The 16,322-nt window shown below is 35.3% G+C and overlaps 2 protein-coding genes across 5 annotated transcripts in view; one reads left to right on the top strand and one right to left on the bottom strand.

The window, feature by feature from the left end:
- Positions 1 to 16,322, top strand: part of IFT74 (intraflagellar transport 74) — a 99,896-nt gene that overhangs the window by 23,302 nt on the left and 60,272 nt on the right. The gene's annotated exons all lie outside the window — the stretch shown is intronic.
- LRRC19 (leucine rich repeat containing 19) lies at positions 574 to 4,728 on the bottom strand. Its single transcript, XM_055577864.1, has 4 exons — positions 4,651 to 4,728; positions 3,153 to 3,666; positions 1,408 to 1,596; positions 574 to 902 (listed from the first exon to the last, which is right to left on the bottom strand). The coding sequence occupies exons 1-4, from the start codon at positions 4,726 to 4,728 to the stop codon at positions 574 to 576; spliced, it is 1,110 nt and encodes a 369-aa protein (XP_055433839.1).

Genomic DNA, 16,322 nt, shown 5'->3' with positions numbered 1-16,322 from the left:
CCTGACGTTATGCCTGTGCTTTAAATTGCTGCTAAATTTTCAGAAATTTGTTGTGCCAATTCAGAAAGCATTTAAAAAGATTTAAAAAGCTTTTTCCAATTTCATGAATTCATTCTATGGGCATAAAATCAATCTTAGTGTGTTGTCAGTTTAAACTATCTCTGTTCTTCACTTCAACTCATGATAAAATTCCAAAATTTTTATTTCTTTACTGATTCCAATCAGTAAAACTTTAATAGGTGTTACATCAAATATCTGGCTAATATGAGAATCTGTTCACTTTAATTAAAGAATAATGTAGATTTGTTTCCTACTATTATTTTGGGTCTCATATATACTGCTGAGAATAGTAATGCTAGTATTTTAACTGTTAGGTATCAAGGAGTGGCAGTTACTGTATTTGGACCTACTTGCACAAAACCAATGAGAAGAGTGTAATTTTATGATATTTATGTGTTGCAATTAATATGATGGTCTACTGGCCATAGTTCAGTATATCACTGATCAAAATTTCCATGCCTAAAATGTGAGTGAGCTGGTAACATTTTTTTAAAAATCAAATATTGAAAGAAATTAATTTTCTTCACGTAATTCGTGAGTATCTATATATTTGTCTTCAATAAACCCATCATCATCTACCACAAATGAATGTAGTTGATCAAATATTACTGTAGTTTCTTCAGAGTTTGTGTCTGCTATCTGTGAAGGAGAACTTGGATTTCCAGTAAAACTATCTTCATAGGTTTCTGCTTCATGCTCTTCCAGACGATGATGATTGTAACTAAGCAGAAAGTCATACCATACTGGACATTTGATAGCAATTGAAATGAGTAGTGAAGTCATCGCTACAGTGACGACAACACCGACAAGAAAAGCCCAGCTTTTTCCATGAGATTCATGTTCTTAAATGGAATAACGAGAAAGAAAGGGTGGGAGAGGAATTTTGTTACATTGACAACAATAAAATAATCATAATTACATGTCCTAATAACTCCTCAATATTGGTATTAGAAATAAATATCCATAATCTTCTCTAAGCAAAAGTTACTAAAACTGCAGTAAATAAAGATATTTCATATTGTGGTGCAAGAATACTTTTTCAAAATAACTACCTATCTTTGCATTGTTATCCATTCACTCAAAAACATTATTGATTTATACCTGTTAAGTATTGTGACTTAACTAGTTAATACCAAGGCTCAGAGAAGTTAAGTAATTTGCATAATGGTATTTGACTGATAACTAGCAGAGCCTACTTAAGAAACCCAATATTTTGTTAATCATTTCTTGAGTGGAGGAATTGTTCTTTTACACTGTTTCAAGAAATTTAAAATGCAGAAAAATGAGAACTATCTCAGTTTATTTAGTATGCTATCCTCAGCAATATTAATATTTAAAACAAACTACCTGAATTTCTTGTCAAGTTGTTCAAAGAGTTATTAAATGTTGAATTGCTAATGGACTGAAAAGGAATGTGAAGGTCTTCAGTTATAGATGAAGGAAATTTTGAATAGCATTCAGCCTTGTAAGGTACTGTTTTGATATTGTAGCACTTCAGGATATCTGGATAGCTACACATGGTGATGCTCTCATTTTCTAGTAAAATAGAAAAAAATAAGATTTATTATGGAAAATAAGATTATTATGGTTAATAAATTATTATGGTTAACAACATCTTATAATTTTTTATCTGGAACTTTTTTGACATATCTATCTGTCATTAAAGGTATAAGAAAGAAGCTAATTGTATTTGTCTAGCAACAAAATGTGGAGAAGGCAATGGCCACCCACTCCAGTAGTCTTGCCTGGAAAATCCCATGGACAGAGGAGCCTGGTAGGCTGCAGTCCATGGGGTCCCGAAGAGTCAGACACAACTGAGCGACTTGACTTTCACTTTTCCCTTTCATGCATTGGAGAATGAAATGGCAACCCACTCCAGTGTTCTTGCCTGGAGAATCCCAGGGACGGGGGAGCCTGGTGGGCTGCCATCTATGGGGTCGCACAGAGTCAGACATGACTGAAGCGACTTAGCAGCAGCGGCAGCAGCAGCAACAAAATGAAGAAAGATGCCTATTTCTGTTTATTAAGTTATTTTATAAATACAGTTTAAGTGCAGTTCTTGTGTATTGTTCAGTTTGTCTGTGTTAGTAAAGTAAAGATGTTATGATTTAGATTGTGGTAAACATCTGGAACATGGTATATAGTTTAGAAAATAGGGTACCTACTTCCACCTACTCTCTGACAGGATATCCTTAGAAAAGAAGTACTTTTAAAAATGACAATAGTTAGGACATGGAAACAACCTAGATGTCCATTGGCAGATGAATGGATAAAGAAATTGTGATATATATATATATATATATATATATATATATATATATAATGGAATATTACTCAGCCATAAAAAGGAATGCATTTGAGTCAGTTCTAGTGAGGTGGATGAACCTAGAGCTTATTATACAGAGTGAAGTAAGTCAGAAAGAGGAAAACAAATTTCACATATTAACGCATATATACAGAATGTAGAAAAATGGTATTTTCAGGGGAGGAATAGAGATGTAGACATAGAGGACAGACTTTAGACATAGCAGGGGAAGGAGAGTGTGGGACAAATCGAGAGAGTGGCACTGACATCTATACACCACCATGTGTAAAATAGATAGCCAGTGGGAAGCTGCTGTATGGGCACAGGGAGCTCAACCTGGTGCTCTGTGCAACCTAGAGGGGTGGGATGGAATGGGGGTAGGGGGAGGTTCAGGAGGTAGGGGACATATGTGTATTTGTGGATGATTCACCCTGTTGTATGGCAGAAGCCAACACAATATTGTAAAGCAATTATCCTCCAATTAAAAATAAATTTTAAAAAACAGTAAAAGAAAATTAGTCTTATGTATTGAAAGTGCAAACAGTATACAGAGTGACAGTTTCATCTTACATATGTAGAACATTCAAGCTTCTTCCCTTATTTCTTTTTTTCTGGAGAGGCAGAGGGAGAGCTTGTATTCAGCAACTGCTTTTCAGTGTTTCTCCTGTTTGCATTAAACAGGAATAGTTTCCTTTGTTTTAAGACATGAAATGAGAAACACTTCTAGGGTGGCACAAGCCAAAATCAATCATTTTGGTTTTGACTAATTTAAATTATAAATGCTTACCTAGTGTCACATTCGATGTCTTCAACCAGTTTTGCAAATTCAGTAGACTACAGGAACAGTTCCATGGGTTTCCATACAAAATTATGAATTCCAGATGAAACAGTTGTGGTACATCAAAATAGCTTATCAAATTGCCATGCAAATTCAATAGTATCAGGTTTTTAAGAGGCAAAAATGTATCAGGATTCAGTTGAACTATTTTGTTTTGGCAGAGATATAACTTTTTCAGTTTATGTAATCCTGTAAAGGCACCCTGTTGAATTGTTTGGATGGAATTTCTACAGATATTTAAAATTTCTAGATTGGACAGATTACTGAAACTATTATTAAATAGGTTAGTGACTTTGTTCTCAATCAAATAGAGCTCACTGAGTAAAAAATATGTCTGTAGAACTCTTGTGTCTGTGATATCTAGAGTAATCTGATTATAACTGAGGTCAAGTATAGTAACATTTTTACTGATATTTGCTGGAATCAAAGAATAATTCTTTGCAGTAGAATTACATTTGACTTCCTAAAAAAGAGAAAATTTGAAATGCATTAATAAGAAAAAATATTCACAAAATTTCCCAAATTTTCATATCTAGGCAATTAGACATTGGAAGGAAATTCTTTTAGGAAAAAAGTTTACTATCTAATCCTTTGATGTTAAAATATGTAAAAAGGTAAAGCAAATACTCCTTTTTAAAATTGGGATGGAGTGTTGAAGATTAAGGAAATTTTGATGTCATACAGGTATCTTCCAACGGTTAGTAAATAATTATTATTGAAAGAATATTGATATATTACCATTTATATATGTGGAAATAAATGGTAAATAATTCTGTTTATTTATTTAGTATTTTAGTATGCAAGATGGATGTTTATAATGAGAAAATAATGTAAAAATATGTAATTTTAAAAAATCAGTAGAGCTACCAACATTACATCTAAGATATAAACAACATTCAGTATATAACTGTATAGGGTTAACAGCTCAAACTTTGATGTTTTAAAGGAAAATATCTTGTAATAGAAATTGAGAAATTGAGCCGTGTGTTAAAGTCAGCCGACAAGAAGTGTGTCGCCTATGTGGATATAGATCCAAAGAAATAGTTCTTGTTTCAACTGTTTTTGCAGTTGAAATGTCCGCTAATAGTAATAATAATAATCATAATCATAATGTAACAATAATAATTTCCCTCATAAATATGTGTTTTTTACAAAAGTTTTCTACATTTTAAAGTGTTTTTATGTCTTAACTAATCTCTGATCCTATAGTGAAATTTTATGTATTTCTTGCTTTTAAAGAACTTAGTTTTTTATAAAAAGAAGACTGCTTTTGTCCACTTACAATCTGGCTCAGAGATCACATGTTTTGAATATACCCTACTAACTAAAGAATTCATTTTGATAGTTTGGTTTTTTTTGGTTATATTGCCTTCAATATTTTACTATTTAAATTTACCCAAAGTGTACCTTTGAAAATATTTTCACTGCTTTAAGTGTAAAAACTTACTGTTTTAGAAGTCTGGCTTTTGTCTGATAATAGCATGGAGAGCAGCCAAAACAAGATTGTGATGCTCATGGTTTTCATACTGCTAACCTGATAGAAAAGAGAGTATTTACATCTTGTTAGGAGACTAGAACATTAGTCTTTTGAGGACATTTTGATTTCCTTTTTACTCCTTTTAAGTCTTTTTTTCTTAAAATATGTAAAATAGTAAACAAGTAAAGATCCCTTCACCCTCCCTGCACTCTGATCTTAGAAACTGAAATGCTCCTGGGGAGAATGAAAGACAGTAATTTTCAGGATATCTTTTTAGTTCCTAGATCTATTGAAAGGATCTTTAAAACAATTGAAGTGGTTGTGCATTTTAAAACTTTTATATATATATATATATATATATATATATATATATATATATATGCACAAAAGAAATTCTAGAATGTATGTATATATTATATACATACATATAATGTATGTATATATTAATACATCTTTAAGTATATACTCATATAGCTACTTCTTGACTTCTCGACTTTAGGCATTATCTATTGATATTATCCTTTGACTTAACATTTTGGGAGATGAGAGTCCTCAGCTTGCTTTCCAATAGCTCACTACCTTCATCTTCAGTGCATCAAATATATATCTACTGTCTCTTCACTTTCCTTATCTTCAATGCATCAACTATATATCCAGTGTCTCTTCACTTTCCATAGTCAGTTGTAATTTGGTTGGACGACTGAAGCGACTTAGCAGCAGCAGCAGAAGTTTATATAACTCAGTTTATACTTCAAGAATGTATAAAACTGTCAAAGACTGAGCCCTGTTAACAGGATTATTATTCTGTTCCTGCATACTTTTTTTTGTTCTTTTTTTTTTTAATTTTATTTTATTTTTAAACTTTACATAACTGTATTAGTTTTGCCAAATATCAAAATGAATCCACCACAGGTATACATGTGTTCCCCATCCTGAACCCTCCTCCTTCCTCCCTCCCCATTCCATCCCTCTGGGTCATCGCAGTGCACCAGCCCCAAGCATCCAGTATCGTGCTTCGAACCTGGACTGGCGACTCGTTTCATACATGATATTTTACATGTTTCAATGCCATTCTCCCAAATCTTCCCACCCTCTCCCTCTCTCCCAGAGTCCATAAGACTGTTCTATACATCAGTGTCTCTTTTGCTGTCTCGTACACAGGGTTAATGTTACCATCTTTCTAAATTCCATATATATGCGTTAGTATACTGTATTGGTGTTTTTCTTTCTGGCTTACTTCACTCTGTATAATAGGCTCCAGTTTCATCCACCTCATTAGAACTGATTCAAATGTATTCTTTTTAATGGCTGAATAATACTCCATTGTGTATATGTACCACAGCTTTCTTATCCATTCATCTGCTGATGGACATCTAGGTTGCTCCCATGTCCTGGCTATTATAAACAGTGCTGCGATGAACATTGGGGTACACGTGTCTCTTTCCCTTCTGGTTTCCTCAGTGTGTATGCCCAGCAGTGGGATTGCTGGATCATAAGGCAGGTCTATTTCCAGTTTTTTAAGGAATCTCCACACTGTTCTCCATAGTGGCTGTACTAGTTTGCATTCCCACCAACAGTGTAAGAGGGTTCCCTTTTCTCCACACCCTCTCCAGCATTTATTACTTGTAGACTTTTGGATCGCAGCCATTCTGACTGGCGTGAAATGGTACCTCATAGGGGTTTTGATTTGCATTTCTCTGATAATGAGTGATGTTGAGCATCTTTTCATGTGTTTGTTAGCCATCTGTATGTCTTCTTTGGAGAAATGTCTATTTAGTTCTTTGGCCCATTTTTTGATTGGGTCATTTATTTTTCTGGAGTTGAGCTGTAGGAGTTGCTTGTATATTCTCGAGATTAGTTGTTTGTCAGTTGCTTCATTTGCTATTATCTTCTCCCATTCTGAAGGCTGTCTTTTCACCTTGCTAATAGTTTCCTTTGATGTGCAGAAGCTTTTAAGGTTAATTAGGTCCCATTTGTTTATTTTTGCTTTTATTTCCAATATTCTGGGAGGTGGGTCATAGAGGATCCTGCTGTGATGTATGTCAGAGAGTGTTTTGCCTATGTTGTCCTCTAGGAGTTTTATAGTTTCTGGTCTTACGTTTAGATCTTTAATCCATTTTGAGTTTATTTTTGTGTATGGTGTTAGAAAGTGTTCTAGTTTCATTCTTTTACAAGTGGTTGACCAGATTTCCGAGCACCACTTGTTAAAGAGATTGTCTTTAATCCATTGTATATTCTTGCCTCCTTTGTCAAAGATAAGGTGTCCATATGTGCGTGGATTTATCTCTGGGCTTTCTATTTTGTTCCATTGATCTATATTTCTGTCTTTGTGCCAGTACCATACTGTCTTGATGACTGTGGCTTTGTAGTAGAGCCTGAAGTCAGGTAGGTTGATTCTTCCAGTTCCATTCTTCTTTCTCAAGATAGCTTTGGCTATTCGAGGTTTTTTGTATTTATTTCCATACAAATTGTGAAATTATTTGTTCTAGCTCTGTGAAGAATGCTGTTGGTAGCTTGATAGGGATTGCATTGAATCTATAGATTGCTTTGGGTAGTATACTCATTTTCACTATATTGATTCTTCCAATCCATGAACGTGGTATATTTCTCCATCTGTTAGTGTCCTCTTTGATTTCTTTCACCAGTGTTTTATAGTTTTCTATATATAGGTCTTTAGTTTCTTTAGGTAGATATATTCCTAAGTATTTTATTCTTTCCATTGCAATGGTGAATGGAATTTTTTCCTTAATTTCTCTTTCTGTTTTCTCATTATTAGTGTATAGGAACGCAAGGGATTTCTGTGTGTTGATTTTATATCCTGCAACTTTACTATAGTCATTGATTAGTTCTAGTAATTTTCTGGTGGAGTCTTTAGGGTTTTCTATGTAGAGGATCATGTCATCTGCAAACAATGAGAGCTTTACTTCTTCTTTTCCAATTTGGATTCCTTTTATTTCTTTTTCTGTTCTGATTGCTGTGGCCAAAACTTCCAAAACTATGTTAAATAGTAATGGTGAAAGTGGGCACCCTTGTCTTGTTCCTGACTTTAGAGGAAATGCTTTCAGTTTTTCACCATTGAGGATAATGTTTGCTATGGGTTTGTCATATATAGCTTTTATTATGTTGAGGTATGTTCCTTCTATTCCTGCTTTCTGGAGAGTTTTTATCATAAATGGATGTTGAATTTTGTCAAAGGCTTTCTCTGCATCTATTGAGATAATCATATGGTTTTTGTTTTTCAATTTGTTAATGTGGTGTATTACATTGAATGATTTGCGGATATTGAAGAATCCTTGCATCCCTGGGATAAAGCCCACTTGGTCATGGTGTATGATCTTTTTAATGTGTTGTTGGATTCTGATTGCTAGAATTTTGTTAAGGATTTTTGCATCTATGTTCATCAGTGATATTGGCCTGTAGTTTTCTTTTTTTGTGGGATCTTTGTCAGGTTTTGGTATTAGGGTGATGGTGGCCTCATAGAATGAGTTTGGAAGTTTACCATCCTCCGAAATTTTCTGGAAGAGTTTGAGCAGGATAGGTGTTAGCTCTTCTCTAAATTTTTGGTAGAATTCATCTGTGAAGCCGTCTGGACCTGGGCTTTTGTTTGCTGGAAGATTTCTGATTACAGTTTCAATTTCCGTGCTTGTGATGGGTCTGTTAAGATTTTCTATTTCTTCCTGGTCGAGTTTTGGAAAGTTGTACTTTTCTAAGAATTTGTCCATTTCTTCCTCGTTGTCCATTTTATTGGCATATAATTGTTGATAGTAGTCTCTTATGATCCTTTGTATTTCTGTGTTGTCTGTTGTGATCTCTCCATTTTCATTTCTAATTTTATTGATTTGATTTTTCTCCCTTTGTTACTTGATGAGTCTGGCTAATGGTTTGTCAATTTTATTTATCCTTTCAAAGAACCAGCTTTTGGTTTTGTTGATTTTTGCAATGGTCTCTTTTGTTTCTTTTGCATTTATTTCTGCTCTAATTTTTAAGATTTCTTTCCTTCTACTAACCCTGGGGTTCTTCATTTCTTCCTTTTCTAATTGCTTTAGATGTAGAGTTAGGTTATTTATTTGACTTTTTTCTTGTTTCTTGAGGTGTGCCTGTATTGCTATGAACTTTCCCCTTAGGACTGCTTTTACCATGTCCCACAGGTTTTGGGTTGTTGTGTTTTCATTTTCATTCGTTTCTATGCAAATTTTGATTTCTTTTTTGATTTCTTCTGTGATTTGTTGGTTATTCAGCAGCGTGTTGTTCAGCCTCCATATGTTGGATATTTTAATAGTTCTTCTCCTGTAATTGAGATCTAATCTTACTGCATTGTGGTCAGAAAAGATGCTTGGAATGATGGGAGGGAGGAGCCAAGATGGCGGAGGAGTAGGATGGGGAGAACACTTTCTCCCCCACAAATTCATCAAAAGAGCATTTAAACGTCGAGTAAATTCCATGAAACAACTTCTGAATGCCGGCAGAGGACATCAGGCACCCAGAAAAGCAGCCCAACTCTTCGAAAGGAGGTAGGAAAAAATATAAAAGACAAAAAAAAGAGACAAAAGAGGGAGGGACGGAGTTCCGTCCCGGGAAGGGAGTCTTAAAAAGAGAGAAATTTCCAAACACCAGGAAACCTTCTCACTGCCGAATCTGTGCCGAGATTTGGAAGCACAGAGGGCAACATATAAGGGAGGAAAATAAATAAATAAATAAACAATAATGCAATAAGTGAAATTAAAAACACTCTGGAGGCAACAAATAGTAGAATAACAGAGGCAGAAGATAGGATTAGTGAATTAGAAGATAGAATGGTAGAAATAAATGAATCAGAGAGGACAAAAGAAAAACGAATTAAAAGAAATGAGGACAATCTCAGAGACCTCCAGGACAATATTAAACGCTACAACATTCGAATCATAGGGGTCCCAGAAAAAGAAGACAAAAAGAAAGACCATGAGAAAATACTTGAGGAGATAATAGTTGAAAACTTCCCTAAAATGGGGAAGGAAATAATCACCCAAGTCCAAGAAATCCAGAGAGTCCCAAACAGGATAAACCCAAGGCGAAACACCCCAAGACACATAGTAATCAAATTAACAAAGATCAAACACAAAGAACAAATATTAAAAGCAGCAAGGGAAAAACAACAAATAACACACAAGGGAATACCCATAAGGATAACAGCTGATCTTTCAATAGAAACTCTTCAAGCCAGGAGGGAATGGCAAGACATACTTAAAGTGATGAAAGAAAATAACCTACAGCCCAGATTATTGTACCCAGCAAGGATCTCATTCAAGTATGAAGGAGAAATCAAAAGCTTTTCAGACAAGCAAAAGCTGAGAGAATTCTGCACCACCAAACCAGCTCTCCAACAAATACTAAAGGATATTCTCTAGACAGGAAACACAAATATGGTGTATAAATTCGAACCCAAAACAATAAAGTAAATGGCAGTGGGATCATACTTATCAGTAATTACCTTAAACGTAAATGGGTTGAATGCCCCAACCAAAAGACAAAGACTGGCTGAATGGATACAAAAACAAGACCCCTACATATGTTGTCTACAAGAGACCCACCTCAAAACAGGGGACACATACAGACTGAAAGTGAAGGGCTGGAAAAAGATTTTCCATGCAAATAGGGACCAAAAGAAAGCAGGAGTAGCAATACTCATATTAGATAAAATAGACTTTAAAACAAAGACTGTGAAAAGAGACAAAGATGGTCACTACATAATGATCAAAGGATCAATCCAAGAAGAAGATATAACAATTATAAATATATATGCACCCAACACGGGAGCACCGCAGTATGTAAGACAAATGCTAACAAGTATGAAAGAAGAAATTAACAATAACAATAATAGTGGGAGACTTTAATACCCCACTCACACCTATGGATAGATCAACTAAACAGAAAATTAACAAGGAAACACAAACTTTAAACGATACAATAGACCAGTTAGACCTAATTGATATCTATAGGACATTTCATCCCAAAACAATGAATTTCACCTTCTTCTCAAGCGCACATGGAACCTTCTCCAGGATAGATCACATCCTGGGCCATAAAGCTAGCCTTGGTAAATTCAAAAAAATAGAAATCATTCCTGCATACTTTTTTATCTAGTTACTTGTGTTTATTTTCTTTTCCTGTGCTTAGGGTTTTTTCACCCATTAATTTATACACAAACACTCTTAGCAAATCTCTCAATAGTTTATGTATATTAGATATTTTAATCTATTTCATTTGCTTGAAAAAGTCTCTCCTAGAGCCTGCTGCCATGCTCTGATATGGATAAGCTGATCACTAGGCTCTCTATGGAATTATTGACCTCCACTCTCCTTCCATCCTCATTGTGGAGATTCTCTTTTGCCCTCGTTACTGGATTCCTGTTTTCTAGAATGCCTTGTCTTGGATTACTGCCTTTTTTCCATGGAGTTTCCTTCCTGAAAAGGTCCGTAGGAGGAAATACTTTTTAGACCTTGAAAGATATTTTGGCTAGAAATTTTAAGTAGGATTTCTTAGAATTCTAAGTAGGAAATGATTTTCCCTCAAATGGTTGATGGCATTGCCCTGTTGTCTTCGGATTTCTAGTACAGTCATCCCTTGGTATCTGCAGGGTATTGGTTTCTAGAAGCCCCTGCAGATACCAAATCTGTAGATGTTTGAGTTCCTTATATAAAATGATGTAATGAATATACATTACAAAGGGCCTGATTTTGTATTCACAGGTTTTACTTCTGTGGATTCAACCAACCATGACTGTCTTACTATTAAGAAATGAGATGCTATGCCATTCTAATTCTTTATCCTTTTACGTAACTTGCCACTTCTTAACCCCAAAGCTTTTTTTCTGAAGTATGTTGCTGAACAATATTATAGAAGTTAGAGGTATATTGTATAGTGATTCAGAATTTTTAAAGACTATACTGCACTGATAGTTATTATTAAAATATTGGCTGTATTCTCTGTGCTGTACAATATAGCATTAATGTGGCTATTCTGAAATTTCATGATCCTTTGTGAGAGTCTATTTTGTGAAAGTCTATGAAATAGGTACTTGGTGGGTGGTTTCAACCGGAAAACAGTGGGAATCTTTTTGAATCATTTCATTGATGATATTGATAATTTTACCTCCCTTTCTAGAACTCCTTTAATTCTAAAAGGAATTGGATCTCCTTGTATGATTTTCTAATCTTTTATGTGTATTCATCTGCATTTCATCTCTGTGTGTTTTTGCTCTGCTTTCTGAAACTTGATCTTCAAACTCTTCTATTAAAGTTTTCTTTTTCCTGTTATCTTCTTAATTCTCAGAGCTATTTTTAATTCTCTGAAAATTTCTTTTGTAGTATACTGGCATATGAATATATTTTCTTGTTTCTTCTTGTTGTATCTCTTGTTTTTTGTTGTTTTTTTTTTTTTTCCCTTGAAAAGCCTTTGTGTCTTCCGGTCATGTTTTTCCGTTTCTTTTAATAAGTATCCTTTATATTAGAGGATTTCTTTTAAACTTCCCATATCTGTTAATATTTGGTTTCAGTTCAGTTCAGTAACTCAATTGTGTCTGACTCTTTGTGAACCCATGAATTGCAGCACGCCAGGCCTCCCTGTCCATCACCAACTCCCAGAGTTCACCCAAACTCACATCCATCAAGTCGGTGATGCCATCCAGCCAGCTCATCCTCTGTCGTCCCCTTTTCCTCCTGCCCCCAATCCCTCCCAGCATCAGAGTCTTTTCCAATAAGTCAACTCTTCACGTGAGGTGGCCAAAGTATTGGAGTTTCAGCTTTAGCATCAGTCCTTCCAAAGAACACCCAGGACTGATCTCCTTTAGGATGGACTGGCTGGATCTCCTTGCAGTCCAAGGGACTCTCAAGAGTCTTCTCCAACACCACAGTTCAAAAGCATCAATTCTTTGGCACTCAGCTTTCCTCACAGTCCAACTTTCACATCCATACATGACCACTGGAAAAACCATAGCCTTGACAGACGGACCTTTGTTGGCAAAGTAATGTCTCTGGTTTTCAATATGCTATCTAGGTTGGTCATAACTTTCCTTCCAAGGAGTAAGCGTCTTTTAATTTCATGGCTGCAGTCACCATCTGCAGTGATTTTGGAGCCCCAAAAAATAAAGTCTGATACCGTTTCCACTGTTTCCCCATCTATTTGCCATGAAGTGAGGGACCAGATGCCATGATCTTCGTTTTCTGAATGTTGAGCTTTAAGCCAACTTTTTCACTTTCCTCTTTCACTTTCATCAAGAAGCTTTTTAGTTCCTCTTCACTTTCTGCCATAAGGGTGGTGTCATCTTCATATCTGAGGTTATTGATATTTCTCCCGGCAATCTTGATTCCAGCTTGTGCTTCTTCCAGCCTAGCGTTTCTCATGATGTACTCTGCATATAACTTCAATAAGCAGGGTGACAATATACAGCCTTGATGTACTCCTTTCCCAGTTTGAAACCAGTCTGTTGTTCCATGTCCAGTTCTAACTGTTGCTTCCTAACCTGCATATAGGTTTCTCAAGAGGCAGGTCAGGTGGTCTGGTATTCCTGTCTCTTTCAGAATTTTCCACAATTTATTGTGATCCACACAGTCAAAGGCTTTGGCATAGTCAATAAAGCAGAAATAGAGGTTTCTGTGGAACTCTCTTGCTTTTTCTATGATCCAGTGGATGTTGGCAGTTTGATCTCTGGTTCCTCTGCCTAATATTTGGTTTAGGACTTACATATAAGAATGGAAAATGAAAAAACTGATTGGAAACTGCATTTGTGTGGTTCTTTTTTTTTTTTTTTCTTGATGTGGACCATTTTAAAAGTCTTATTGGATTTGTTACAGTATTGCTCCTGTTTTATATTTTGGTTCTTTGGCCCCCTGACCAGGGATTGAACACTGTGCCCCCTGGGGTGGAAGGGCAGAGTCCTAACTGCTTGACCTCCAGAGAATTCCCAGCTCTTACACAACTTTAGACCTTACTATAGAGTGACCTTAATAGGCTTTTTCTTGGGGAATCCCTAATGTCATTATCTTTAGATTGTTCCTTTTGGGCTACTTAGATTCTTCAAAATGACTTTTCTGATCTACTGCCTGAAAAGGTGACACAAAGTGGCCAGTGTTCTGAGAGGTGAGTGGTGAAAAAGTTGGGTTTAGCTCAGTAATTAGTATTTAATGTTATTTTCCCCGCTTTTGACATAACATCCCTGCAGTCACTTGTGCCCAGATTCCATTAGTTTTATTCTCCCCAGAGTAAAAAAAAACACCTCATTTTTCTGCTTAGGTAGGAGGGGAACTTGACCTGACTGGGCAGTGTCCGGGAGAAAGACTTTCAGCTGTTTCAGCCTCTCCTTTTCTACTTCCAGAGACTGGTGCTGCCAGTCTCTGAGCCGTCTAGGGGTTCTGCAGTATAAAACAAGTAGCTTCTCAGCTTTCCCCACTGCTGGCTTCAGAAAATTTTGGTTTCCTAGTCAGTTTCCACTTAACTTTTAGCTTTCTAGTTTCTAGATTTTATTTCTGTTTCCTCTCCTATTCATTTTGTCATTATAAGTTTCTGTACTTCATATTACCTTTTATTTTTATTTTATTAGGTTTTTGAACAGGAGTTAATGTTAGTGGGTACATGCAACATGCCCTAACTAGAAATTGTCATTTATTTCAGTAATTCTTCTCACTAAATACTTTCCATTTAGTCATTTTATTCATGACCTTAATGTTTCTTATCTTTATCTGTTTTCTTAAAATCAATGTTAGAAGCTGCTGTATAAAGCAACTATACTCCAATAAAAATTAATTTTAAAATTATCTATTAGTTATTTAATTTTAAAAAGAAACAAATGAGCTGTTTGAAAGGATATGAATATGTTAATGTTATTATCATCCTTAGTGATTTTTAAAAATTTAGTCTTTTGAGCCTTCTTATAGCACTTACTATAATTAGTTGCCTACGATTTTTTAGGGCAGTTTATTCCTTCAGACAGAGTGAAGTAAGCCAGAAAGAAAAACACCAATACAGTATACTAACGCATATATATGGAATTTAGAAAGATGGTAACAATAACCCTGTGTACGAGACAGCAAAAGAGACACTGATGTATAGATCAGTCTTATGGACTCTGCGGGAGAAGGAGAGGGTGGGGAGATTTGGGAGAATGGCATTGAAACATGTATAATATCATGTATGAAACGAGTCGCCAGTCTGGACAGGTTCGATGCAGGATACTGGATGCTTGGGGCTGGTGCACTGGGACGCCCGGGGGGGGGGGGGGGCCTGTGGAGAGGGGGGAGGGAGGGGGGTTCAGGATGAGGGGGCACGGGTGTACCTGTGGCAGATTCATTTCGATGTTTGGCGGAGCTAATACAATATTGTAAAGTTTAAAAATAAAATAAAATTAAGAAAAAAAGAACAGGGAGTAAGAAACTACTCAGTTAATAAGATTCATTTCAATTTACTAAAGTGTGTTGCCGTGTTAGCAATGAGGAATTTATTGTTATGTCAATACTGGTCTATTCTAATTAACTTCCTCATTGCCTTCAGTTTGATGATCTGTTTATGTTTATTCCCTTTCCAATTTCTTTCTTTCCACGGCTAAGTCAAAGAGAAAGCCACTGTTCTCCTAGATTTTGCAATTTGAATGTAGATCATAATAGCATCCCTTTTAGAGCCAGAAATGATTTCAAGCCTTCACTTATGCCAGACCACTGCCCACAAAAGGGGATTCCTGAATCATGTATAAAAGGTTAAGTACCCATGTTTAGTGATCTCTTGGAGTAAGTGTGCAACCTCCAATGGTTGTTTTGATATTTCTCAATGGTGTAGTGAAATTCTTACTGATGTTTTTGTAGGATGCCCATGTGAGTAATATAGAGGTAAGGGAGAAGTTCCATTGTTTTTTTAAGAGATAAATAGGATAATGATGAATAAAGGAAGCAGATATCTATAAAGAAAAGGGTTGATATGAAATAGAAGCAGCTAGAAAAGGTAATGAAGGTCAGGTAGGATTGTGAGACTGTGGAAATGGAGACCGAGGATTGTCATGTATTTATTATGTTTATCAGCTACTTTATACTATCATGCTAAAGTGGATAAAATCATAAGGGTTAGGAAAGGAATCTTTTTAAATTTATATTTGATAAATTTTAGAGTTAGAAAAGACACATACTCAGAGCTTAAGGTAGATTTTGTTCAAGAAAACAGTCAACAAATCTAAAGCATTAGTAGGTCTAAAGCTATGAAATGCATTGATTGAGCCACATGGGCCATGGGGCTTTTCTTGTATTTGTACATATTTTGAGAGGGAAAAGACTGATAAAGGGAGTTGGTGTTGACTGTCACAACACTACACAGACAAATCCTTAGACAGAAACATTTGCTAACAAATCCTTAAACAGACACAATGGCTATCTTGAAGAAATCAAATTGATGAAATAAATAGCTGAAAGCAGAAATTATTCTTGAGTCAGTTTACCCTGTTTAAAAAGTTTATTTAAAAGGAAACAGTTATTATTGCCTTTTTCTCCCTTTAGATTTTTTTCTCAATTTGAAATTTATTTTGAAATGATATTTTGGTTTGAGTTAAGTGATTAAAAAATAGAGAACAAATGGAATATCAGGTTTTTAAAAAATTGTTTTACAAGATTAAATATTCTTTTATATAG

This window comes from Bubalus kerabau, chromosome 4 (genome assembly GCF_029407905.1).
Source record: "Bubalus kerabau isolate K-KA32 ecotype Philippines breed swamp buffalo chromosome 4, PCC_UOA_SB_1v2, whole genome shotgun sequence".
Lineage (NCBI taxonomy): Eukaryota > Metazoa > Chordata > Mammalia > Artiodactyla > Bovidae > Bubalus > Bubalus kerabau.
Note: the sequence above shows the minus strand (reverse complement) of the source record. Positions and strands in the feature narration are given on the sequence as shown.

What these genes read in the sequence shown, in the direction of transcription:
- LRRC19 (XM_055577864.1), bottom strand. Translation starts at nt 4,728, where the DNA reads ATGAAAACCATGAGCATCACAATCTTGTTTTGGCTGCTCTCCATGCTA. An exon ending in AAAGCCAGACTTCTAAAACA is followed by an intron (nt 3,667 to 4,650) that starts GTAAGTTTTTAC and finishes TCTCTTTTTTAG; the next exon opens with GAAGTCAAATGTAATTCTAC. An exon ending in GACATCGAATGTGACACTAG is followed by an intron (nt 1,597 to 3,152) that starts GTAAGCATTTAT and finishes CTATTTTACTAG; the next exon opens with AAAATGAGAGCATCACCATG.